General features: G+C 57.8%; 5 protein-coding genes and 2 long non-coding RNA genes across 10 annotated transcripts; 4 read left to right on the top strand and 3 right to left on the bottom strand.

The window, feature by feature from the left end:
• Positions 1-116: 116 nt before the first annotated feature.
• On the top strand, positions 117-10,081 carry nfatc2ip (nuclear factor of activated T cells 2 interacting protein). 2 transcript variants are annotated; one of them, XM_057015147.1, is made up of 9 exons: positions 117-353; positions 1,272-1,358; positions 1,453-1,513; positions 1,578-1,701; positions 3,971-4,051; positions 8,781-9,033; positions 9,108-9,252; positions 9,523-9,620; positions 9,761-10,081. In XM_057015147.1, the coding sequence occupies exons 2-9, from the start codon at positions 1,272-1,274 to the stop codon at positions 9,920-9,922; spliced, it is 1,011 nt and encodes a 336-aa protein (XP_056871127.1). In that variant the 5' UTR covers positions 117-353; the 3' UTR covers positions 9,923-10,081. The 2 variants fall into 2 exon arrangements, with proteins under 2 accessions (XP_056871127.1, XP_056871126.1); XM_057015146.1 differs by lacking the exon at positions 117-353 and having other exon boundaries at positions 378-1,358.
• On the top strand, positions 4,058-6,553 carry LOC130515087 (uncharacterized). 2 transcript variants are annotated; one of them, XM_057015114.1, is made up of 3 exons: positions 4,058-4,568; positions 4,829-6,140; positions 6,207-6,553. In XM_057015114.1, the coding sequence occupies exons 1-3, from the start codon at positions 4,429-4,431 to the stop codon at positions 6,537-6,539; spliced, it is 1,785 nt and encodes a 594-aa protein (XP_056871094.1). In that variant the 5' UTR covers positions 4,058-4,428; the 3' UTR covers positions 6,540-6,553. The 2 variants fall into 2 exon arrangements, with proteins under 2 accessions (XP_056871094.1, XP_056871093.1); XM_057015113.1 differs by having other exon boundaries at positions 4,058-6,140.
• Positions 10,070-12,814, bottom strand: LOC130515129 (uncharacterized). 2 transcript variants are annotated; one of them, XR_008947151.1, is made up of 3 exons: positions 12,591-12,814; positions 12,075-12,099; positions 10,070-11,962 (listed from the first exon to the last, which is right to left on the bottom strand). It is a non-coding gene; the product is annotated as an uncharacterized LOC130515129 (long non-coding RNA). The 2 variants fall into 2 exon arrangements; XR_008947152.1 differs by lacking the exon at positions 12,591-12,814 and having other exon boundaries at positions 10,070-12,004; positions 12,075-12,103.
• On the top strand, positions 10,218-17,795 carry spns1 (SPNS lysolipid transporter 1, lysophospholipid). The gene is given in 14 exon segments (XM_057015127.1): positions 10,218-10,639; positions 11,214-11,428; positions 11,498-11,563; positions 13,443-13,579; positions 13,878-14,029; positions 14,096-14,162; positions 14,229-14,304; positions 14,307-14,367; positions 14,574-14,726; positions 14,799-14,988; positions 15,053-15,118; positions 15,186-15,284; positions 17,179-17,347; positions 17,428-17,795. Coding segments are annotated over 13 exon segments (1,515 nt in total). The 5' UTR covers positions 10,218-10,639; positions 11,214-11,220; the 3' UTR covers positions 17,499-17,795.
• An 831-nt stretch (positions 17,796-18,626) lies between these two features.
• Positions 18,627-19,204, bottom strand: LOC130515124 (uncharacterized). Its single transcript, XR_008947139.1, has 2 exons — positions 19,065-19,204; positions 18,627-18,872 (listed from the first exon to the last, which is right to left on the bottom strand). It is a non-coding gene; the product is annotated as an uncharacterized LOC130515124 (long non-coding RNA).
• Positions 18,784-19,732, top strand: nupr1b (nuclear protein 1b). Its single transcript, XM_057015175.1, has 3 exons — positions 18,784-19,018; positions 19,082-19,214; positions 19,512-19,732. The coding sequence occupies exons 1-2, from the start codon at positions 18,922-18,924 to the stop codon at positions 19,207-19,209; spliced, it is 225 nt and encodes a 74-aa protein (XP_056871155.1). The 5' UTR covers positions 18,784-18,921; the 3' UTR covers positions 19,210-19,214; positions 19,512-19,732.
• mettl23 (methyltransferase 23, arginine) lies at positions 19,651-21,506 on the bottom strand. Its single transcript, XM_057015165.1, has 5 exons — positions 21,047-21,506; positions 20,591-20,695; positions 20,296-20,533; positions 20,108-20,192; positions 19,651-20,038 (listed from the first exon to the last, which is right to left on the bottom strand). The coding sequence occupies exons 1-5, from the start codon at positions 21,143-21,145 to the stop codon at positions 19,864-19,866; spliced, it is 702 nt and encodes a 233-aa protein (XP_056871145.1). The 5' UTR covers positions 21,146-21,506; the 3' UTR covers positions 19,651-19,863.
• Positions 21,507-24,140: the final 2,634 nt, after the last annotated feature.

Raw genomic sequence — 24,140 nt, 5'->3', positions numbered from 1 at the left:
GCCTTCTGTGCTGAGGTTCTCAACCGTGCAGGTCCTTGAGTGTTAGGGTCATTTGGAGGGAGGCTATCGTCTGCTTGAGTCTGATTTAACCAAATAATGGAGTTCATTTAAAAAAGAAGTTGTGCCAGGACTTTATAAATGTAGACGTGTGTAATACCAAAGGTGGATTCAATCATGTTTGTTCAAGGTTTAACAGTCAGTAAACCAAAATATCACAAGACCAAAAATCTGTGGGAAGATTTGGCAGGAAGGTGTTGCGCATATTTCTTATTGTCCATGAAGGCGTCACACTTGGCGGGAAACAGACTGAACCCGACGACAGGGCGGAAACGGAAGTGATCCTAGCGGAAACGGTGAGTTCGGCCCGCTTTTACAGTTTGACACTAACGAAGCTTTTTTTCATTAAATCCACTGGTAGAAAAGTGTAGCCGACAGTGCGATGAGCTGCAGCAGCGCTAAATATAGGTGTTAGCATATAGTTAAAGGCGTTTCGCCCACCGATGCTAATCCAGCGGTGCTAATTTGGCTCTTAGTTTCTGGAATCTGCTCGAGGATGGAAACACAAATGTGTCACTGAGGCTTTTTCCGTAGATGAGTTTATGTGTTGCAGTTGTTGTCATCAGGATGCTGATGCTAATGTTTCTATTTGTGGGTTTTTATTATCGGTTAGCTCATCTTACCCTCTCAAATATAGAAGAATACCAGCGCTGTGTCGAACAATAAATGCCGGGAACCCTTTTTATACACCATAAACAGTTGTTTAAGATTCAGATGTTGAACTTATTTGTGATTAATCTGTAATGTTATATTATTGTTCCTGCATACAAAACTATATTTTGACAAGTTTTTGACGGCTTATACAATTGTGGAAAGTTAAGACGACCTATAAAATCTGTGCGCATATTTGAGAGCAACTATAGAGAGACTGATAGATTCAAGTGACAGAATAGAACATTTAAATGTTTAAAAAGCCTCTCAGATGTTTTTTGAAATTAAAAATTGGGTGAAAAGTAAATGAGGACCCATCCGACATGCAGTTACCCCCTAAGATGGCTGAAGTCACACAGGTGTATCACAAAAGCTGCACCTGATTGGAGCAGGGTTTCTGGCAGGTCCTGGTCCTGCTATGGAGTCTCTGTTGTGACTCCACCCACGGTCCTCTCAGAGCCCCGCCCCCACAATGCCCCGCCCACGTGACGTCACCAGGACAGGACGTCAGTTAGGCCTCAGATTTTAATTGTTGGAGGTGACGTCTCTGAATGATCCCCCAGATGACTGACGCCAGGAAGCCTCTGCCCAGACGACGGCGCATCCTCGACCCGTCCACCATCGTCCCGGTGTCCGTCTACTCCAACAAGGTTAACCTGGGCTCGTAGCTGCAGTTTGTTTGTCCTGCAAACGTTCAGTTCCATCAGCAGGTCGGCCCGTCTGAACTGCTCTTCTGTTGTTCAGGTGAGCAGCGATCTGCAGCTGAGACCAGCGGCGGCCCAGTTCTCCCAGCAGGAAGCTGCAGGTAGAACCTGAACACCTGTGCCTGTTAGCCCTCAGCTCAGCTGACTGTTTGTGGTTGTGATCAGATGACCCGGAGGCTGGCAACTTATGGTCGCACCTCTCTGGTGGCGGGCGACCGCCGACCACCTCCACCCTGATCCTGAGCGATTCGGAGGACGAAGCAGAAGACCCGAAGACGAGAGGAGAACCGTGAGTCCGCTCACGCCGTAGCCACCACACAACACCACCAAAAGGATTTCTTTTACTTCTGCTGCTTCAAACCAGAGGACTTGATTTCATTCTTGCATTTGGCGTCATTGAGCATCAGAGCATCCGTGTGCAGCTGCGCTCTCGTCACCCACCTAACCACCTAACCCCCTAACCCCCTACCCTCTAACCCCCTAACCCTCTAACCCCTACCCCCTAACCCTCTAACCCCCTAACCCTCTAACCCCTACCCCCTAACCCCCTAACCCTCTAACCCTAACCCTCTAACCCCAACCCCCTAACCCTCTAACCCTAACCCTCTAACCCCAACCACCTAACCCCCTAACCCCCTAACCCCCTAACCCTCTACCCCTACCCCCTAACCCCCTAACCCTCTAACCCTCTAACCCCCTAACCCCTACCCCCTACCCCCTAACCCTCTAACCCCCCTAACCCCTACCCCCTAACCCTCTAACCCCCTAACCCTAACCCCCTACCCCCTAACCCCCTAACCCTCTAACCTAACCCCTCTAACCCCCCCCCCTAACCCTCTAACCCTAACCCCCTAACCCTCTAACCTTAACCCTCTAACCCCCTAACCCCCTAACCCTCTAACCCTCTAACCCCCAACCCTCTAACCCCTACCCCCCCCTAACCCCCTACCCCCTAACCCCTACCCCCTACCCCCTACCCCCTAACCTCTAACCCCCTAACCCCCTACCCCCTACCCCTAACCCCCTAACCCCTACCCCCTAACCCCCCTAACCCCAACCCCCTAACCCCAACCCCCTAATCCTAACCCCCTAACCCCAACCCCCTAACCCTCTAACCCCCTAACCCCCTAACCCTAACCCCCTAACCCCCTAACCCTCTAACCCTCTAACCCTAAACCCCCAACCCTCTAACCCTCTAACCCTCTACCCTCCCCCTACCCCCTAACCCTCTAACCTAACCCCCTAACCCCCTAACCCCCTAACCCTCTAACCCTAACCCCTAACCCTCTAACCCTAACCCCCTAACCCCTAACCCCCTAACCCTCTAACCCTCTAACCCTCTAACCCTAACCCCCTAACCCTCTAAACCCTCCTAACCTAACCCCCTAACCCCCTAACCCCCTAACCCTCTAACCCTAACCCCCTAACCCCCTAACCCCCTAACCCTAACCAACCCCCTAACCCCTAACCTCCCCCCTAACCCTCTAACCCCTAACCCCCTAACCCTCTAACCCTAACCCCCTAACCCTCTAACCCTCTAACCCTCTAACCCTCTAACCCTAACCCCCTAACCCTCTAACCCCCTAACCCCCTAACCCCCTAACCCCTTAACCCTAACCCCCTAACCCTCTAACCCTAACCCCCTAACCCTCTAACCCTCTAACCCTCTAACCCCTAACCCCCTAACCCCCTAACCCTCTAACCCTAACCCCCCTAACCCTCTAACCCTACCCCCTAACCCTCTAACCCTCTAACCCTCTAACCCTCTAACCCTCTAACCCTCTAACCCTAACCCTCTAACCCTCTAACCCTAACCCCCTAACCCTCTACCCTCTAACCCTAACCCTAACCCCCTAACCCCCTAACCCTAACCCCCTAACCCCCCTAACCCCCTAACCCTCTAACCCCCTAACCCCCTAACCCTCTAACCCTAACCCCCTAACCCTCTAACCCTAACCCTCTAACCCTCTAACCCCCTAACCCTCTAACCCCCCTAACCCCCTAACCCTCTAACCCTAACCCCCTAACCCTCTAACCCTAACCCCCTAACCCCCTAACCCTAACCCCCTAACCCCCTAACCCCCTAACCCTCTAACCCTAACCCCCTAACCCCCCCTAACCCTACCCCCTAACCCTAACCCTCTAACCCTAACCCCCTAACCCCCCTAACCCCCTAACCCTCTAACCCTCTAACCCTAACCCCCTAACCCTCTAACCCTAACCCTCTAACCCTCTAACCCTCTAACCCTAACCCCCTAACCCTCTAACCCTAACCCTCTAACCCTCTAACCCTCTAACCCTGACCCTCGTGGCTGAGGGTTCAAAAGCCGTGTGAATGTAACGACGAGCGTCTCAGCTGCACTTTGGGGATCGTCATTGTTTTCAATGGGCACATTTTATCTTTGAAAAACAACCAAAAAGCCTGAGAATTGAAATCCGATGAAATCTGAATAGTTTTCCTCACTCGGAGACGGAGGGGGACATGAACACGTTTGGAATACCAGGCTGCTCCTGCAGGGGGCGCAGTGCTGATGACTGAGTGGGTTTTTGTGTTTCAGGGAAGCAGCTTGGCGCTCGTCACCGTCTCCTCCCACCAGTCCAGTCAGGAAACACTCCAGAAATGTCCAAAAGAAGATTGGGTAAGTCACCATAGCAACTAACAGCTCCATGACAACAGCTGGAGAGGTCGACTGATCGGAGAGTTTATTTCCAATATTAGACCTGATTGGGCAGAAAGGCCTCAGATGATTTAGAGAAGCAACAAGTTGATTTATTTCAGTCGTTCGGGTCATAATGGGAACCTCAGATGTTCTGGACAATGATGATGAGAACCTTCAGACCTTCCTGAGCTTTCAAATGGTCCCAGTCTGGTTCAGGAGGCTCCAGCAGAATGGGCAGTGGTCCGAAAGACCATCACTGACAGCCTGAACCGGAGTGTCAGACCCCAAAGGTCACGGCTGGATCATTCCCCAGGGGTGGACCACGCCTGGAGTCTTCAGGAGGACCCAGGACCTGCATGCACCTGACTCAGTCCTGCTGTCGACCAGAGACCACGTCAGAAGACTCACCTGGGCTGAGGACAAACGGCAAATCAAGGTCCCAGAGTCTAGATCAGAGAGGCTCAGAGTCCAAGTTGCTGGCTCCATGTTCCAGCAGGTCCTGCTGGCTCCATGTTCCAGCAGGTCCTGCTGGCTCCATGTTCCAGCAGGTCCTGCTGGCTCCATGTTCCAGCAGGTCCTGCTGGCTCCATGTTCCAGCAGGTCCTGCTGGCTCCATGTTCCAGCAGGTCCTGCTGGCTCCATGTTCCAGCAGGTCCTGCTGGCTCCATGTTCCAGCAGGTCCTGCTGGCTCCATGTTCCAGCAGGTCCTGCTGGCTCCATGTTCCAGCAGGTCCTGCTGGCTCCATGTTCCAGCAGGTCCTGCTGGCTCCTGCCCACACTGCCAACAGCACCAGTGCTTAAGGAGCTTGACTGGTCAGTAAACTGGTCTGACCTGGACCCCAGAGAGGGTCTGCGCCCTCCACTCGGGTCACCGTCTCAGGTGTTCCCCCTTTTATCCCTAATGAGGCTCTGGAGCTGCAGCGGTTTGGTAAGATGGCGAGTGGGTCTGAGGACCTTGGGTCTGGGGACCCTGGGTCTGAGGACCTTGGGTCTGGGGACCGTGGGTCTGAGGACCGTGGGTCTGGGGACCTTGGGTCTGAGGACCTTGGGTCTGGGGACCGTGGGTCTGAGGACCGTAGATCTGAGGACCTTGGGTCTGGGGGCCGTGGGTCTGAGGACCTTGGGTCTGGGGACCGCGGGTCTGGGGACCCTGGGTCTGAGGACCTTGGGTCTGGGGACCGCGGGTCTGGGGACCACGGGTCTGGGGGCCGTGGGTCTGAGGACCGCGGGTCTGGGGACCGCGGGTCTGGGGGCCGTGGGTCTGAGGACCGCGGGTCTGGGGACCGCGGGTCTGAGGACCTTGGGTCTGGGGACCGTGGGTCTGAGGACCGTGGATCTGAGGACCTTGGGTCTGGGGGCCGTGGGTCTGAGGACCGTGGGTCTGGGGACCTTGGGTCTGAGGACCGTGGGTTTGGGGACCGTGGGTCTGAGGACCGTGGATCTGAGGACCTTGGATCTGAGGACCTTGGGTCTGGGGACCGCGGGTCTGGGGGCCGTGGGTCTGAGGACCGCGGGTCTGGGGACCGTGGGTCTGGGGACCGTGGATCTGAGGACCTTGGGTCTGGGGGCCGTGGGTCTGAGGACCTTGGGTCTGGGGACCGTGGGTCTGGGGACCCTGGGTCTGAGGACCTTGGGTCTGGGGACCGTGGGTCTGGGGACCCTGGGTCTGGGCTGCAGGAGCGATAAACTGAAGCACGTGCTCTCGCTCAGGAGGCAGTGCTTCATGTTCCTCACCTGTCCGTCACAGACACTGGACGTGTCCTTCAGGGTGAGACATGGTCACTACATGGTCTACGCCAGCTCTGGGAGCATGAGGTGCTTTGAGTGCGGGGATGTGGGACACAAGCGTGTCGCTTGTCCTCACAGACCCGCTAATGAGGGCGCTCGCACCGGCGCCATGTCGAGCTGCGTCGCCCCGCCGAGCGGCGGTGGTGGCGAGGGGGCGGCCGATGCTGGAGGAGGCCCTAGTGGACAGGTAGAGGAGCAAGGAGGAGGTGAATGTGTAGCTGCAGTTAGGGCAGGAAGAGAGGGAGCAGTAGAGGAGGTTCGGATGGGAGTAAATGTGCAGGCAGGAGCAGCGGAGGAGGAGGAGCAGCAGAGGAGGAGGAGGAGCAGAGGAGGAGCAGCAGCAGAGGAGGAGGAGCAGCCAGGAGCTGGGGGGGTCAGTGGTGACCAGGGTCAGGCTGCTGGGGAGCAGCTCCCTGATCAGCCAGTAGAGATGCTGAGTGTTGATGAGGGGGGGGAGGAGGTGATGGAGTCTGACTCCTGGGGGTCTGTAGCGGACTCCCAGTCCCTTACTGGGGACCTGTACACCCTGGAGGACGTCACCACCTTCCTGGATAAAACCTTCGGCCAGTCTGTGAAGGTGGCTGATTATTTCCCAGACCCTGAAAAGTTCTTAAAAAGTGCGTTGCTGCTCCAGAGGGAGTGGACGTCCACGTCCTGGATGAGAGGATCCACGTCCTGAATGAGAGGAAACGGTCCCGGCTAAAGAAGCACATGACGGCCACCAGGAAGATGCTAAGTCAGAAAGGAAGGAAAAAGGCTAAAACGTGCTAAGGGCTCCAATAGCTGACCAGAGTGATGAGGAGGCACGCTGAGGCCTTCTACAGCGCCCCCTACAGGGCGGAGGACTGCACCAGAGTGTGATGAGGAGGCACGCTGAGGCCTTCCACAGCGCCCCCTACAGGGCGGAGGACTGCACCAGTGTGATGAGGAGGCACGCTGAGGCCTTCTACAGCGCCCCCTACAGGGCGGAGGACTGCACCAGAGTGATGAGGAGGCACGCTGTGGCCTTCTACAGCGCCCCCTACAGGGCGGAGGACTGCACCAGGGAGGACGAGCTACTGCAGGGACTTCCTCGGCTGGGCCAGAGGGACCGGCCTCCCCTGGACGCTACCGTCTCCTTGGACCGATGGTTTCTGGTCCACCTCCAGGACTGGATGGCTTCTGGTCCACCTCCAGGACCGATGGCTTCTGGTCCACCTCCAGGACCGATGGCTTCTGGTCCACCTCCAGGACTGGATGGCTTCTGGTCCACCTCCAGGACTGGATGGCTTCTGGTCCACCTCCAGGACCGATGGCTTCTGGTCCACCTCCAGGACCGATGGCTTCTGGTCCACCTCCAGGACCGATGTCTTCTGGTCCACCTCCAGGACTGGATGGCTTCTGGTCCACCTCCAGGACCGATGGCTTCTGGTCCACCTCCAGGACCGATGTCTTCTGGTCCACCTCCAGGACTGGATGGCTTCTGGTCCACCTCCAGGACCGATGTCTTCTGGTCCACCTCCAGGACTGGATGGCTTCTGGTCCACCTCCAGGACCGATGGCTTCTGGTCCACCTCCAGGACCGATGGCTTCTGGTCCACCTCCAGGACCGATGGCTTCTGGTCCACCTCCAGGACTGGACGGATTGTTCAGACTTTTATAAACTTTCCTCCAGAGCCACAGAGGTGGTTTCTGGGGTCGGGGAGGGTTTTTCTTTCAGGCTGTCACAGGGGACGGCTAAGCTGTCCCTATGGAACTGGACTCTTTCCTTAGTTTCTATGAACCAACAGGACAAATTAGTCCCTCTGAAGACATCTGGGGAGTGAGAGACGCCCTGGTTTTAGTGAGGAAAATTGTTTGATTTTGAACTGTTGAAGGTCTCCAATGTCCCTCTGAAATGTGGACATGTGAATAATACATGGAAATAAAGGTGGCGTTAAATCTCCCTCTCTGCCTGTCTCTCCCTCTCTCTGCCTGTCCTCTCTCTCTCTCTGCCTGTCTCTCTCTCTGCCTCTCTCTCTGTCTCCCTCTCTCTGCCTCCCTCTCTCTGCCTGTCTCTCTCTCTCTGCCGGTCTCTCTCTCTCTCTCTGCCTGTCTCTCTCTCTGTCTCTCTCTGTCTCCGTCTCTCTGCCTGTCTCTCTCTCTGTCTCTCTCTGTCTCCGTCTCTCTGCCTGTCTCTCTCTCTGTCTCTCTCTGTCTCCCTCTCTCTGCCTGTCTCTCTCTCTCTGCCTGTCTCTCCCTCTCTCTGCCTGTCTCTCCTCTCTCTCTGCCTCCCTCTCTCTCTCTCTGCCTGTCTCTCTCTGCCTGTCTCTCTCTCTGCCTGTCTCTCTCTGCCGGTCTCTCTCTCTCTCTGCCTGTCTCTCTCTCTGCCTGTCTCTCTCTGTCTCCCTCTCTCTGCCTCTCTCTCTCTCTCTCTCTCTGCCGGTCTCTCTCTCTCTCTCCTGTCTCTCTCTCTCTGCCTGTCCTCTCTCTCTGCCTGTCTCTCTCTGCCGGTCTCTCTCTCTCTCTGCCTGTCTCTCTCTGCCTGTCTCTCTCTCTGCCTGTCTCTCTCTGCCGGTCTCTCTCTCTCTCTGCCTGTCTCTCTCTGCCTGTCTCTCTCTGCCTGTCTCTCTCTCTGCCGGTCTCTCTCTCTCTCTGCCTGTCTCTCTCTGCCTGTCTCTCTCTCTGCCTGTCTCTCTCTCTGCCTGTCTCTCTCTGCCTGTCTCTCTCTCTGTCTCTCTCTGCCTGTCTCTCTCTGCCTGTCTCTCTCTGCCGGTCTCTTTCTCTCTCTGCCTGTCTCTGCCTGTCTCTGCCTGTCTCTCTCTCTGCCTGTCTCTCTCTCTGCCTGTCTCTCTCTGCCTGTCTCTCTCTCTGCCTGTCTCTCTCTCTGCCTGTCTCTCCTCTGCCTGTCTCTCTCTGCCTGTCTCTCTCTCTCTAAAACACCTGTGTGTGTGTGTTCCAGAGAGGTGGACAGGATGCTCCAGTCGCTCAGCTCCTTCCTGTCTCCACCAGTTCAGGTCAGGAAAAGCAGTCGCCGCTCCAACAGCCCACCTCCAGGAGACGATGACATCATCATTGTGAGCCGTAAAGACGATGACGTCATCACGAGTAGCCCTCTGGCTGGCTGCGGGGACCCCCCGTACAGCTCGCTGGTGCGAGAGTTCCCCCTGAAGGTGCGCTGTCGAGCAGACCTGCAGAAGATCCCGGTGCTGTCGGTGCGTCCCTCCGTTACTGATGATGCACGGTGACGCCTGCACCACAGCCTAACCACTGTTTGGTTGTCGTTCAGTCCACGCCCCTGAGTGCTGTGCTGGATCGGCTGGCCGTTACCCTCGGTGTACCTCGTCACCGACTCCTGCTGTTGAGGGAGGAGGTGGAGCTTCCAGCGGACGCCACGGTGGGCGCGTTGGGCCTGGGCATCGCAGACATCATCGGTCAGTTACCAACAGCCCTGAGGCTGAAGGTTCTGCCTTTAAAAGCTGCCCCGGCAGCAGAGGGCGGGAGGGTGGAAGAGCTCCGCCCCCGTCATTAACAGGCGCTGAGCCTGTTCTGACCCCGCAGAGATCAGATCAGCTCAGCCTGCTTCAACAACACGCTCCTGTCGTGTGTCACATGACAGCAGCCTGGAACAGCCAGAACAGGCTGGCACTCATGAATGTCTGATCTGCTGAGAGCGAACCCTGAAACGCCCTGTTCTTGTGCAGAATGTGTTGTCATGGCAGCAGAGGACAGGTGTGATGTCATCACTGTGAGACTGCAGAGCAAAGACAGAGACACGTCGCAGGAGTTCAGCCTAAACAGAGTCTGTAGCCCCTCGAGTGTTCATCATCGTCTTCATCAACCCAACCCTCACTCAGCCTGTGTGTGTGTGTGTGTGTGTGTGTTGTGTGTGTGTGTGTGTGTGTGTGTGTGTGTGTGTGTGTGTGTGTGTGTGTGTTCCAGGACACACCGCTGGGCTCCATCTTCTCTCAGTATCTGGCCCAAGTCTCCAGCTGCATACAGGAAAAGGTTTGCTTCCGCTTTGATGGCTCACGGGTGCTGTGCAGTCAGACGCCGGCCCAGCTGGACATGGAGGACGGGGACATCATTGAAGTGTGGACGTGAACGACAGGCCAGAATGTTTGTGGGTAAAAGCTGAGCTGCAGAGACTCAGACTGAGATCTGAACTGTGGGAGTTCTGAGCCCAACCATTATTCGAACATGTTCTGTGAGTTTCCCCTAGTTCTGTGTTTTTAAATAAATAAAGTCAAGTTGCAAAAATGAGATTTTTTTAATTGATTGTGAACACGGCAGAAGCACAAACAGTTGATCATTTTCTGCTCTAACATTCAGGAAATGACGTTCATTCATCTGAAAACGTCACTTCCTGTCTCCAGGGAGTTTGACGCTTGTCATTTAGTAGTTCCACTTATTTGGGACGAATCTTAACATCATCCCACGGAAATAAACATCTTAAAACCAGTAAAAGTGTTTTAAAACGCAACGGTGACTGCCAGTCATAAATAGGTTACAGATTAGTTCCGTACATTGTGATCCACTGATAAACTGATCACTTTTATCAGTCGTGATTCAAGCGCTCGTGCGATGCTGTGACGACACGTCACGTGAACAGCAGAGCGGAAGTTTCTCGTGCTCGATCATGGCAGCAGCTAAAGTCAGCTAAATCTTCTACACTAACTGCGTCAAGCTGCGCTCAGGACGATCGATCGGGCCGCATCGGTGATTAATATGGGTTTTAAATTAGTCTAAGCATCCGTTTGTGACGCGTTTGTACCCTCGCAAAGAAGAAATAAAGCGCGCGAGCCGCGACTCATCCCGCAGGTAAACAGACATGCTAACGTTAGCTTCAACCGGAAACAGAAATGTGGGTTTAAATGACTCAGTCACCGTTTGGATCAAAATGCTTCGTCGGACTAAACCAAACAGATCTGCCCTCGGAGAACTTACGGTTTCGAACTTGTACCATAAATTTGTCAACAGGAAAAATTCTGGTTCAACTCTTCGAAAATTGGTGCAAAACCCGAACTGTTTTTTCACGAGTCCCACGTTTGAAATACAAGTTGAGTTAAAATTCAGTCCGACGTGAAAAAGTATGAGTCTGGCCGCTGTCTTCCGCCTGGTCACGTGAGGGTCACGTGATGATCAGGTGAGGGTCGGGTCCAGGACAGGTGAGGCTCCTTATGGAAGAGGGTTGGTGCTCCTCTGCTAAACATCTGCAGACCCACCTGTAGTCGAGATGAACCCAGTCACCCAGCAGGTGACCTAAGAGGAAGTGAAGGCTGCTGTGGTCACATGACCAGCGGCGCCCCACGGACTCGCGTCATCGTCTCCTTCAGAAAGGATGAGACGACCCGAACACTGATTAGTTGATTGGTTTCTCCGTCTGCTTCATCAGGACCACCATGTCTCGGGGTGAGCCCACATCGGACTCCACGCCGTTCTTCTCCGATGAGAGCGAGGCGGAGAGTCCAGAGGAGCCGAGGGGCGGGCCAGCGCCGCGCCCGGAGGCGGAGCCGCCCAGTGGCGTGTCCAGGTCACGGGCGCTGCTGACCGTCTTTATTCTCTGCTACATCAACCTTCTGAACTACATGGACAGGTTCACGGTGGCAGGTAGGCAGCCGGGGGGGGGCGGGGCTGAACGGTGCAGGTGTGTCATGTGACCCGATGTCCCCTCCCCAGGTGTTCTCCCAGACATCGAGCACTACTTTGGAATCAATGATGAGAAGTCAGGGTTACTGCAAACAGGTGAGAGAACAGAACTTTGTCATTCTTTCCATGTTCTTCACGTGCACCGCAGCACACGTGCACCGCAGGACACGTGCACCGCAGCACACGTGCACCGCAGCACACGTGCACCGCAGCACACGTGCACCGCAGCACACGTGCACCCTGTCGGCTGGCTGCATGAAAGCCACCACCTGGTAGCTCCATCCTCAGTGTCCCTGTCCCTCCTCTGGACGTGTCCACAGCACCTCAGCCTGGCCTCTCTGGCCTCACCTCCAAACATCTAACCCGTGCTGATCATTGCTGATCCTCTCCATGTTCCTCCCAAAGAGAAGCTCCAGCTTCTTCATCTCTCCTCCCTGGAGCTTCAGCGTCTGCCTCCTCTCCAGGACACACCTCCACCTCTAGCTCCTCCTCCACCTCTAGCTCCTCCCCCACCTCTAGCTCCTCCCCCACCTCTAGCTCCTCCTCCACCTCTAGCTCCTCCCCCACCCCACCTCTAGCTCCTCCTCCACCTCTAGCTCCTCCTCACCTGCTCTCTCTGCACACCTCCACCTCTAGCTCCACCTCCTCCACCTCTAGCTCCTCCTCCACCTCCTCCTCCACATCTAGCTCCTCCCCCACCTCCACCTACAGCTCCTCCTCCACCCCTAGCTCCGCCTCCACCTCTAGCGCCTCCTCCACCTCTAGCTCCTCCTCCACCTCTAGCTCCTCCCCCACCTGCTCTCTGCACACCTCCACCTCTAGCTCCTCCTCCACCTCTAGCTCCTCCCCCACCTCCACCTCTAGCTCCTCCTCCACCTCTAGCTCCTCCCCCACCTCTAGCTCCTCCTCCACCTCTAGCTCCTCCTCCACCTGCTCTCTCTGCACACCTCAGGATCATCTGCAAACATCAAAGTCCATGGAGAGTCCTGCCTGACCTCATCTGTCCAGAGCAACAAGACGAGGCTCAGCTGATGGCTGCAGTCCTCCCTCCACCTTTCTCCTCCCTCCACCTTTCTCCTCCCTCCACTGGTGTCTCCCCCCCTCCACGGTCTCCCCCCTCCACCGGTCTCCTCCCTCCACCGGTCTCCTCCCTCCACTGGTGGTCTCCTCCCTCCACCGGTCTCCTCCCTCCACCGGTCTCCTCCCTCCACCGGTCTCCTCCCTCCACTGGTGGTCTCCTCCCTCCACCGTTCTCCCCCCTCCACCGGTCTCCTCCCTCCACCGGTCTCCCCCCTCCACCGTCTCCCCCCTCCACTGGTGGTCTCCCCCCTCCACTGGTGGTCTCCCCCCTCCACTGGTGGTCTCTCCCCCCTCCACCGTCTCCTCCCTCCACCTTTCTCCTCCCTCCACTGGTGGTCTCCCCCCTCCACGGTCTCCTCCCTCCACTGGTGGTCTCTCCCCCCTCCACCGTCTCCTCCCTCCACGGTCTCCTCCCTCCACTGGTGGTCTCCCCCCTCCACCGGTCTCTCCCCCCCTCCACCGGTCTCCCCCCCTCCACTGGTGGTCTCCTCCTCCACCGGTCTCCCCCCTCCACTGGTGGTCTCCCCCCTCCACCGGTCTCCTCCTCCACCGGTCTCCTCCCTACTGTCCTCCAGCTGTCCTCCATGTCCTGGTCCACTCCAGCATGTGGACCATCACCTTTATTCCTCTGGAGGTGCCACAGCTCTGCAGGTCTCTTGTTCCTCCAGAGCTTCTCGATCCAGGAGGAGACAGAAGCTTTGATCTTAGCGAGGGGAGGAGATTGAGCCTGTTGCTAGGCAACCAGGTGTCCCAAACACAGAGATGGAGACATCAGGCATTATAGTGGTAGTACTGGAGGACAAACTGGTTCTGGCCCAGTTTGGGCCGAGATGATGTTTGAAGTGACTCTGCTCAGAGTTCCTGGATCCTTAAAGGTCTGTTGTTCTCTCCCCAGTCTTCATCTGCAGTTACATGTTTCTAGCCCCCGTTTTTGGTTACCTTGGTGACAGGTACAACAGGAAGTTCATCATGAGTGCCGGCATCGCCTTCTGGTCTGTGGTGACGCTGGCCAGTTCCTACACACCCGGAGCTGTGAGTGTCTGTAGCTCTGAGTGTCTGTAGCTCTGAGTGTCTGTAGCTCTGTGAGTGTCTGTAGCTCTGAGTGTCTGTAGCTCTGCGTGTCTGTAGCTCTGCGTGTCTGTAGCTCTGCGTGTCTGTAGCTCTCTGCGTGTCTGTAGCTCTGCATGTCTGTAGCTCTGCGTGTCTGTAGCTCTGAGAGTGTCTGTAGCTCTGCGTGTCTGTAGCTCTGCGTGTCTGTAGCTCTGTGAGTGTCTGTAGCTCTGCGTGTCTGTAGCTCTGCGTGTCTGTAGCTGACGCCGCTCTGTCGCAGCACTTCTGGCTGCTGCTCCTGACCCGGGGGCTGGTGGGGGTGGGGGAGGCCAGCTACTCCACCATCGCCCCCACCGTCATCGCCGACCTGTACGTGCAGGAGACCAGGACCAACATGCTGTCGCTCTTCTACTTCGCCATCCCAGTGGGCAGGTGAGGCTCAGGTCCCCTCCAAAGGGGCGTGGCCACCTCTCACCTGTCTGCACGTGTCCCCCTTAGTGGTCTCGGCTACATCGTGGGCTCACAGATCGGGAGTCTGGCGGGGGACTGGCACTGGGCCCTGAGGGTAAGCCCGCGGTCACATGACCCCGCCGCCGCGTCTCCAGCTGACGGAGCTCCGCCCTCTGTGCAGGTGACCCCCGGGCTGGGCCTGGTGGCGGTGCTGCTGCTGCTGCTGGTGGTGCAGGAGCCCAGGAGAGGCGCCGTGGAGCGCCCCACCGCCAGGTGCGCCGCACCGGCTGGCTCACCGACCTGTCGGCGCTCAGCAGGAAGTAGGTCGGCCGCGCTCGCTCACGCGCTAATGCTAACGCTGGGGCGCTCACGCGCTAATGCTAACGCTAGGGCGCTCACGCGCTAATGCTAACGCTAGGGCGCTCACGCGCTAATGCTAACGCTAGGGCGCTCACGCGCTAATGCTAACGAGACGTGTGAACGAGGCGAGGTCAGAGGTCAACGTGCTGCTCCGTCTCTCCCGCAGCCACAGCTTCCTCCTCTCCACCTTCGGCTTCACGGCGGTGGCGTTCGTCACCGGCTCGCTGGCGCTCTGGGCGCCGACCTTCCTGTTCCGAGCGGCCGTGTTCACCGGGGAGAGGGCGCCGTGCGTGGCGGGAAACTGCGCCGCCTCCGACAGGTAACGCCGCCGCCCCGGGGAGGTCACGCTCTGGACGTGCTCTGACCTCTGACCCGCTGTGTCCCGTGCCAGTCTGCTCTTTGGCGCCATCACCTGCGTGACAGGCGTGCTGGGCGTGGCCAGCGGCGTCCAGGTGAGCCGGCTGCTGCGCCGCAGGACGGGGAGAGCCGACCCGCTGGTCTGTGCCGCCGGGCTGCTGCTGTCGGCGCCCTTCCTCTACCTGGCCGTCGTGTTCGCTCAGGCCAGCACCGTCGCCACATACGTGAGTCCCCGACATCGCACCGTCAGCTTGGACGGCGCCGTGACCTCTGACCCCCCGTTTTCAGGTCTTCATCTTCTTCGGGGAGACCTTCCTGTCCATGAACTGGGCCATCGTGGCCGACATCCTGCTGGTGAGCACCTGTGTGTCACCTGTGCACCCATGCTAGCGGCTGCTAATCTCATCCCTTCTCTCTGCAGTACGTGGTGGTTCCCACCCGCCGCGCCACAGCTGAAGCTCTGCAGATCGTTGTGTCGCACCTGCTGGGGGACGCAGGAAGTCCCTATCTGATCGGAGTGGTAGGACCCACCCACGCTAGTCATGCTAGTCATGCTAGTCACGTTAATCACGCTAGTCATGCTAATCACGCTAGTCACGCTAATCATGCTAGTCACGTTAATCACGCTAGTCATGCTAGTCACGCTAGTCACGTTAATCACGCTAATCACACTAGTCACGCTAATCATGCTAGTCACGCTAGTCGCGTTAATCACGCTAGTCATGCTAATCACGCTAGTCACGTTAATCACGCTAATCACGCTAGTCACGTTAATCACGCTAATCATGCTAGTCATGCTAGTCACGCTAGTCACGTTAATCACGCTAGTCATGCTAGTCACGCTAGTCACGTTAATCACGCTAATCACACTAGTCACGCTAATCATGCTAGTCACGCTAGTCGCGTTAATCACGCTAGTCACGCTAATCACGCTAGTCACGTTAATCACGCTAGTCATGCTAATCACGCTAGTCACGTTAATCACGCTAATCACGCTAGTCACGTTAATCACGCTAATCACGCTAGTCACGCTAGTCATGCTAGTCATGCTAGTCACGCTAGTCATGCTAGTCACGTAATCACGCTAGTCACGTTAATCACGCTAGTCATGCTAGTCACGCTAGTCATGCTAATCACGCTAGTCATGCTAATCACACTAGTCACGCTAGTCATGCTAATCACGCTAGTCACGCTAATCACGCTAGTCACGCTAGTCACGTTAGTCATGCTAGTCACGTAATCACGCTAGTCACGCTAATCACGAGCGTGGGGAGCAGCTCGGAGCGTGGGGAGCGTGGGGAGCGTCGGGAGCGTGGGGAGCGTGGGGAGCAGCTCCGGGGCGTGGGGAGCGTCGGGAGCGTGGGGAGCAGCTCCGGGGGTGGGGAGCAGCTCCGGAGAGTGGGGAGCGTGGGGAGCGTCGGGAGCGTGGGGAGCAGCTCCGGGGCGTGGGGAGCAGCTCCGGGGCGTGGGGAGCAGCTCGGGGCGTGGGGAGCAGCTCCGGGGCGTGGGGAGCGTGGGGAGCAGCTCCGGGGCGTGGGGAGCAGCTCCGGGGCGTGGGGAGCGTGGGGAGCAGCTCCGGGGCGTGGGGAGCGTCGGGAGCGTGGGGAGCAGCTCCGGGGCGTCGGGAGCGTGGGGAGCGTCGGGAGCGTGGGGAACGTGGGGAACGTGGGGAGCAGCTCCGGAGCGTCGGGAGCGTGGGGAGCGTGGGGAGCGTGGGGAGCGTGGGGAGCAGCTCCGGAGCGTGGGGAGCGGGGGAGCAGCTCCGGGGCGTGGGGAGCGTCGGGAGCGTGGGGAGCAGCTCCGGAGCGTGGGGAGCAGCTCCGGAGCGTGGGGAGCGTGGGGAGCAGCTCCGGGGCGTGGGGAGCGTGGGGAGCAGCTCCGGAGCGTGGGGAGCGTGGGGAGCAGCTCCGGAGCGTGGGGAGCAGCTCCGGAGCGTGGGGAGCGTGGGGAGCAGCTCCGGAGCGTCGGGAGCGTGGGGAGCAGCTCCGGAGCGTGGGGAGCGTCGGGAGCGGGGGAGCAGCTCCGGAGCGTCGGGAGCGTGGGGAGCAGCTCCGGGGCGTGGGGAGCGTCGGGAGCGTGGGGAGCGTGGGGAGCGCTCCGGAGCGTGGGGAGCAGCTCCGGAGCGTGGGGAGCGTGGGGAGCAGCTCCGGGGCGTGGGGAGCGTGGGGAGCAGCTCCGGAGCGTGGGGAGCGTGGGGAGCAGCTCCGGAGCGTTGGGAGCGTGGGGAGCGTGGGGAGCGTCGGGAGCGTGGGGAGCAGCTCGGGGCGTGGGGAGCGTTGGGAGCGTGGGGAGCAGCTCCGGGGCGTTGGGAGCAGCTCCGGAGCGTGGGGAGCGTGGGGAGCAGCTCCGGAGCGTCGGGAGCGTGGGGAGCGTGGGGATGGGCGCAGGGGGCTGAGCTTCCCGTGTGTCCGCAGGTCTCGGACTCGCTCCGGAGAAGCGACTCGTTCCTCTGGCGGTTCCGCTCCCTCCAGCTGTCTCTGCTGCTCTGCAGCTTCGTGGCGGTGGTGGGCGGAGCTTTCTTCCTGGCCACCGCCCTCTTCATCGAGACGGATCGCCATCGAGCGGAGACCTACGACACCGCAGGTGAGCTGGACCGGACCGGACCGGCATAAAGCCCATGGGACCAGCGGGGGCTCAGTAACTGTTCTGGATTCTGTCGGCAGGCGACGAGCCCATCGTGGTTCCGAAGAGCGGCCGGTCCACTCGGGTCCCCGTGTCCAGTGTCCTGATCTGATGTGGAACCGTCAACAGCCGTGCAGAACTTTTCTGATTGGAACCGGACCTCTGAGTCAGAGGTTCTGATTGGAACCGGACCTCTGAGTCCTGCTGATTTTATTTTTATTTTTCAAACTACGGTTCTGCTAAATTCTTCTTCAAGCGTGGTTCTGGTTCTGGTTCTGGTTCTGGTTCCCAGCTGATTTTACAAGAATTTTATTGACCCGAATTATTAACCCGAGATTATTTTTAGCTGTTTTAATCTTTTAATCTGTTTGTTGTTTATTTACAGAAGAAATAAAGTTGGAGAAAATGATCAGAATTCCGAACTTTTTCGTGGTCGGATGTTAAATTAAAGCAGCAAAGTTCAAAGGAACTTTTCACCTGGTTTGTTGATGGAATCAGAGTTTATTTTGGGTTTGATGTTTGTGTGACCTTTGACCCCGCTGCTGTCAGCAGATCAAAGATTAACCAGAGTCAAACGCTGTGTGATCAAGCTAACCTCCAGTATTCCTCAGCATTCCCCAGTATTCCTCAGCATTCCCCAGTATTCCCCAGCATTCCTCAGTATTCCTCAGCATTCCCCAGTATTCCTCAGTATTCCTCAGCATTCCCCAGTATTCTCAGCATTCCTCAGTATTCCCCAGCATTCTCAGTATTCCCCAGTATTCCCCAGTATTCCTCAGTATTCCTCAACATTCTCAGTATTCCTCAACATTCTCAGTATTCCTCAGTATTCCTCAACATTCCCCAGTATTCTCAGCATTCCCCAGCATTCCTCAGTATTCCTCAACATTCCCCAGTATTCCCCAGCGTTCCCCAGTATTCCTCAACATTCCCCAGTATTCCTCAGCATTCCCCAGTATTCCTCAACATTCCCCAGCATTCCTCAGTATTCCCCAGCATTCTCAGCATTCCTCAACATTCCCCAGTATTCCTCAACATTCCCCAGCATTCCCAACCCCCCCTCCTTCCATTGGACCTCCCTGACCTGCTGACGGCCGTGGGAGCAGCTGCTCTCCTCACATCTGCGTCTGTGACCCGATTCTGAGCCGACCTGAACGTTGGACTCAGATAATGGGAGGAAAACGCTGACGGCCCAAAACTGAACCGCATCGTTGATGAGGACTGGATATTATCGATTAGACATTGTCTCATCTTTTATTTAATTATTCAAGATCAAACTTTTAGTTCCTTTCCAGACGTTCTGATCCTGAAGGACTCAAAGAAACTTGTTATTGTGCTGCTGAGGGGGCGGGGCTCCGAGCTGAGTTGCCATGGCAGCCAGCCAACGTCAGCGTCACATCCAGCGGATATAGTGGGAGGGGCGTGTCTTGTGGGTAGGGACACGCCCCTCGCGGTGGGGGGCGGGGCCTGCGTTGAGCATAAAAGGCTGAAGTGAGAGGAAAAGCACGTTTTATTGTGCAGCGGCGACGGTCGACATGAGTCACGTGGACGTGAAGAACCTGAAGCCGAGCAGCTTCGAGGAGGAATATTACGATCAGTACGATTATTACAACCTGAGCGATAAATACGCAGGTGAGCCCCGGCCTTCAGGTGAGTCAGACTCCTGCTGCCGCCTCACCTGTGTCTCCTCCACAGAGGCGTCGGCCCGGAAAGGCAGAACCAAGAAGGAGGCCAGCGACAACACCAACCGGCCCAGTCCGTCGGGACACGAGCGCAAGCTGGTGGAGAAGCTCCAGAACAGCGAGAAGAAGAGCAAAGAGTGAGCCAGGTCTGACCCCCCCGCCCCCCCCTCGACCCGCCCCCCACTCGACCCGCCCCCCCCTCGATCCGCCCCCTCCCCCCCCCCCAGATGTGCCTACGTGGCTTCGAACTCGAGTCCGACATTATTAACCGTTTGTGGACAGAAGAGTCCAACATCTAAAGTTCTGCGGTCCGAACTCGAATGGTTCCTTTTGTTGTTGCAGCAGGGAACCACGGAAACCACGGAAACCATGGAAACCACGGTCAGGAGCGGCTCCGGCCCGTTTGGGTGTTTAACCTAACCGCGTGTGTTCTGCTCTTTCAGGGAGACTCGGACGGATCATCCTGGAATCGGACCATGGGACCGGACCCAAACACGACCGAGGGCCCCTGTGACGTCAGCACGTGGCGCTCACCTGTGCTGGGCTCACCTGCTCCCGGGTCCGGTTCGGTCTGCCGTTGTGGGTTCCCCAATAATGAGTTGTGTCCTTGAACGGTCACGTATTCACAGACGTGTTAAAGTCATTAAAGAGGTCCGTTACCGGCTGGTGCCTCCATGTTCTGTTGGGTTCTTCTAGTGGTTTGACTGGAGAGCAGCGGTCGGCGCAGCGCCTCCTCCTGGTGGCCCGCGGAACTGCACGGTTCCGTGGGCTCTTCCCGACCTGTTTACATTAATGTCACGAGGTTCCCTCCTCGGCCCGGCCCAGCGTGACAACGGTCATTCGGATGTGGTGGCGGCCCGGCAGAGCCGACCGGGCCAGGTCGGGTTTGTCCGCACCAAACGAGTCCAGCGGGATGTTGGCACAGCTCAGGTTCCATCGCCGTAGCAACTCCTCCACCGACCAATCGGCACTGCGCAGGGGAAAGGGGGGGTTAGACGTGTGGGCCGATCAGAGCCGGTACCGGAGGACGGAACCAAACCTCCTCTCCTGGTACGTTGTCCAGAACTGAGCTTTTGGGTTTTTCCTCAGAAGAAAGGCGACCGAGAAGAAGACGTCTTCAAAATCTGAAACAGGACGCGGATGTTCTGAGTGGACGTGCAGGCCCGGTTCCACAGAACCTCCACAGCACAGACCGCTGAGGCCTGCAAACAAGCAGCTTGTGCTGACCTTCTGGATCATAGAACACATCAGAACCCAGGATGATGTCCAGCTTAGGAAGCAGAACCAGGTCTGGAGACAAGTCCCCCCAGGTCAGCCCCAGCACCACCACATCCTGGACTCCGTTGGCCCGGCAGCTCCGTCTGCAGTTCTCCAGACAGGAAGGAGCCTCTGCCAGGTCCGACAGGATGACCTTTGACCCGCACCTCGCTGCTACCACACCTGGGAGAGCCACACCTGCGCCCAGCTGAGACGGACAGGAGGTCAGACGGGTCCAAACGGCTGCAAGCTAAGGACGTCTCACCTCCAGAACCGCCCGGCCTCTCAGCTGCTCTCTCTGGGTCCACAGATACTGGGCCAGCACCACCGCACAGGGCCACACATACATGCCATACTGTGGCTCCAGAACCTGGGGAACCGGACGGGTTTAACGCAAGGTCGGAAATAAAAAATGAATAAAGTCGCGCTTGGAGAAAATGGAGCATCTTTAAGTTTCAGTAAAAACAAACAATAAAGTAGGAAGTAAAAACAGTGGAGAAATACAGCATTTGTTCACACTAACAGAAAACATGTGACAAAACCAGAGTAAAATACAAAAACAATTTAGGGTGGATTTAAAAAGGAGCCAAATCGGAACCGAGGAAAGCCCACCGAGCCGCTAGCTAGCCGCTAACTAGCCGCTAACCGCTAGCTCAGCCCGCTCTCAGGTGGTGGAACTGTGAGACCGGATCAGATAGTTATGGAGAGAATGAGCCAGAACCTCGGGTATCGACACCGTCAGGGATTCTTCTGGACTTCTGTCCGCCTCTTCAAAGGTGAAAACTCTGTTAGCCACGTTAGCTTCTCCCCCACCGGCCATTGCTCAGCTAAATGCATCGACAACTACAGAACTGGATTGTAAACATCATCTTTCTGATCCTTCATCGAGTATTGTGGGAAAATCCGCGTGATGTTGTTGCTAACGTAAATATAATGTAAATAATAAAGAGATAACAGACAAATAAGAGCTAATAGATGCGGTGACGATCACTTCTTCGCTTCATCTTCGTGTCACCTTCCCTTTTATCAGCTTTATGACCTAACAAACAGCAAATGGTGACGCATAAACGAGTGAAAAGTGCCGAATAATAAACAGCTTTAGCAAATTATAACAGGACGTAAAAATTCAGAAGTGACGCGACTGCCGCGGAAAAACTGTGTCTGAATGTGACGTCCGGGGGCTCCTGTAGCGCCCCCAGGGGGCAGGAGGGCCATAGGTGGGAGGGAGGAGGGAAAGGCAAGGGTTAGGAAGAGAGGGAGGGAGGGGAGGGAGAGAGGGAAGCGAGGGTTAGGAAGAGAGGGAGAGAGGGAGGGAAGCGAGGGTTAGGAAGAGAGGGGGGGAGGGAGGGAGGGAGGGAGGAAGGCAAGGGTTAGGAAGAGAGGGAGGGAGGGGAGGGAAGTTCCGAGAGGGAGGGGAGGGAGGGAGGGAGAAGGGAGGGAAGGAAGGGGGGTAGGAAGAGATGGGGAGGGAGGGGAAGGGAGGGAGGAAGCAAAGAAGGGAGGGAGGAAGAGAGGTTAGGAAGATGAGGGGGGGGGAGGGGAGGGAGGGAGGGGAGGGGAGGGGAGAGGGGGGAGGGGAGGATGAGAGGGGGGGAGGGAAGGGAGGGAGGAAGGGAGGGTAGGAAGAGAGGGAGGGAGGGAGGGAGGGAGGGAGGAGGCAGGAAGGGAGGGAAGCGAGGTTAGGGAGGGAGGGGAGGGAGGACAGGGGAGGGAGGAAGCGAGGTTAGGAAGGGAGGGAGGGGAGGAAGGGAAGGAGGAGGGAACGCGAGGGTTAGGAGAGAGGGAGGGAGGAGGGAGGAGAAGGAGGGAGGGAAGAGAGGGTTAGGGAAGAGAGGGGGGGGAGGGCGGGAGGAGGGAGGCGAAAGGAAGGGAGGGAAGAGAGGTTAGGAAGAGAGGGGGGAGGGGGGAGAAGGCAAGGATAGGGAGGAAGCGAGGGGTTAGGAAGAGAGGGAGGGAGAAGGAAAGGAAGGGAGGGAAGAGGAGGTTAGGAAGGGAGGTGAGGGGAGGGGAAGGGAAGGGAGGGAGGGAAGCGAGGGTTAGGGAGAGGGAGCGGGTGGAGGGAGGGAGGGAGGGGAGGGAGAGAGGGGGGGAGGGGAAGGGAGGGAGGGAAGAGAGGGTTAGGAAGAGAGGGAGGAGAGGGAGGGAGGGAAGGAGGGAGGGAAGCGAGGGTTAGGAAGAAGAGGGGGGGAGGGAGGGAGGGAGGAGGCAGGAGGGGGAGGGAAGCGAGGGTAGGAAGAGAGAGAGGAGGGAGGAAGGCAGGAAGGGAGGGAAGCGAGGGTAGGAAGAGAGGAGGGAGGAGGCAAGAGGGAGGGAAGCGAGGGGTTAGGAAAGAGAGGGAAGAGGAGGGGGGGGAGGGAAGGGGAGGGAGGGAAGCGAGGTTAGGAAGAGAGGGAGGAGGGAGGGAGGGAAGGGGGAGGTAAGCGAGGGTTAGGAGAGAGGAGGAGGGGAGGGAAGAGAGGTGTTAGGGAGAGGGAGTGAGGGAGGGGAGGGAGAGGGAGGGGGTGGAGGGAAGGGAGGGAAGCGAGGGAGGGCAGAGAGGGGAGGAAGACCGCAGAGAGAGGGGGAGGGCGCGGGCAGTAGGACGGCAGGGAGGGAGGCGAGGAGGGAGGAAGGAAAGGAAGGGAGGGGGAAAAGGGCACAGAGCAGAGGGAGGAGGAAACGACGATGGGAGGGCAGGAAGGAAAGGAAGGGAGGGAAGGGAGGGTTAGGAAGACGGGGGTGGGGGAAGGCGAGGGGAGGGAGAAGGAACAAGGAAGGAGGGAGAGGCAGGGTAGGAAGAGAGGGAGGGAGGGAGGGAGGGGAGGAAGGGAGGGAAAGAGAGGGTTAGGAAGAGGAGGAGGAGGAAGGGAGGGGAGAAGGAGGCAGGGAGGGAACGAGAGAGGTTTAGAAAGAACGGGGAGGGAGGGAGCGGGAGGAGGGGAGGGGCAGAAGAGGGAGGAGAGGGTAGGAAAGAGGGAGGGAGGGAGGAAGGGAGGGAGGGGAGGGGAGGGAGGAGGGGAGGGGAGAGAGGGGGGGAGGGGAAGGAGGGAGGGGGAGGGAGAGGAAGAGAGGAGGGGTAGGAAGATGAGGAGGGAGGAAGGGAGGGAGGAGGCCGAGAGGCGGAGGAAGGGAGGGAGGGAAGAGAGGGCGCAGGGGGGTAGGAAGAGAGGGATGGAGGAAGGGAGGGAGGGGAGGGAAGGGGAGGGAAGCGAGGGTGAGGAAAGAGAGGGAGGGAGGGAGGGGAGGGGGAGGGAAGAGAGGGTTAGGAAGAGAGGGAGGAGGGAGGAAGGGAGGGAGGGGAGCCGGGAGGGAGGGAGGGGGCCAGGAGGGAGGGAGGGGAGGGAGGGAGGAATAGGGAGAGAGGAGAGAGGGAGGAGGGAGGGAGGAGAGGAGAGAGGGGGAGGGAGGGAAGGGAGGAGGGAAGCGAGGTTAGGAAGAGAGGGAGAGAGCGGGGGGAGGGAAGGGAGGGGGGAAGGAGGGTTAGGAAGAGAGGGGGGGAGGGAGGGGGAGGAGGAAAGGAAGGCAAGGAAGGGAAGGGAGGGATTAGCGAGGGTTAGGAAGAGAGGAGGGAGGGGAAGGCAAAAGGAAGGGAGGGAAGCGAGGGTTAGGAAGAAGAGGAGGGGAGGAAGGCAAGGAAGGGAGGGAAGCGAGGTTAGGAAGAGAGGGAGAGAGGGAGGGAGGGGGAGGGAAGGGAGGGAGGGAAGCGAGGGTTAGGAAGAGAGGGAGAGAGAGGGGGGAGGGGAAAAGGGGAAGGGAGGGAGGGAAGCTGAGGGGTTGGAAGAGAGGGAGAGAGGGGAGGGAGGGAAGGGAGGAGGTAAGCGAGGGTTAGGAGAGAG

This window comes from Takifugu flavidus, chromosome 18, assembly GCF_003711565.1.
Source record: "Takifugu flavidus isolate HTHZ2018 chromosome 18, ASM371156v2, whole genome shotgun sequence".
In the NCBI taxonomy this organism is placed as follows: Eukaryota; Metazoa; Chordata; class Actinopteri; order Tetraodontiformes; family Tetraodontidae; genus Takifugu; species Takifugu flavidus.
Note: the sequence above shows the minus strand (reverse complement) of the source record. Positions and strands in the feature narration are given on the sequence as shown.

Excerpts from the sequence above, each read along its gene's own strand:
- nfatc2ip (XM_057015146.1), top strand. The coding sequence starts at position 1,260 with ATGATCCCCCAGATGACTGACGCCAGGAAGCCTCTGCCCAGACGACGG. Across the intron at positions 1,514-1,577 it reads CTCCCAGCAGGAAGCTGCAG|ATGACCCGGAGGCTGGCAAC; the intron begins GTAGAACCTGAA and ends GGTTGTGATCAG. Across the intron at positions 4,052-8,780 it reads AATGTCCAAAAGAAGATTGG|AGAGGTGGACAGGATGCTCC; the intron begins GTAAGTCACCAT and ends TGTGTGTTCCAG.
- nupr1b (XM_057015175.1), top strand. The coding sequence starts at position 18,922 with ATGAGTCACGTGGACGTGAAGAACCTGAAGCCGAGCAGCTTCGAGGAG. Across the intron at positions 19,019-19,081 it reads CCTGAGCGATAAATACGCAG|AGGCGTCGGCCCGGAAAGGC; the intron begins GTGAGCCCCGGC and ends TCTCCTCCACAG.
- mettl23 (XM_057015165.1), bottom strand. The coding sequence starts at position 21,145 with ATGGCCGGTGGGGGAGAAGCTAACGTGGCTAACAGAGTTTTCACCTTT. Across the intron at positions 20,534-20,590 it reads GAGGCCGGGCGGTTCTGGAG|CTGGGCGCAGGTGTGGCTCT; the intron begins GTGAGACGTCCT and ends TGTCCGTCTCAG. Across the intron at positions 20,193-20,295 it reads TGTGTTCTATGATCCAGAAG|ATTTTGAAGACGTCTTCTTC; the intron begins GTCAGCACAAGC and ends GTCCTGTTTCAG.
- LOC130515087 (XM_057015113.1), top strand. The coding sequence starts at position 4,557 with ATGTTCCAGCAGGTCCTGCTGGCTCCATGTTCCAGCAGGTCCTGCTGG. Across the intron at positions 6,141-6,206 it reads GGATGGGAGTAAATGTGCAG|GAGGAGGAGCAGCCAGGAGC; the intron begins GCAGGAGCAGCG and ends GCAGCAGCAGAG.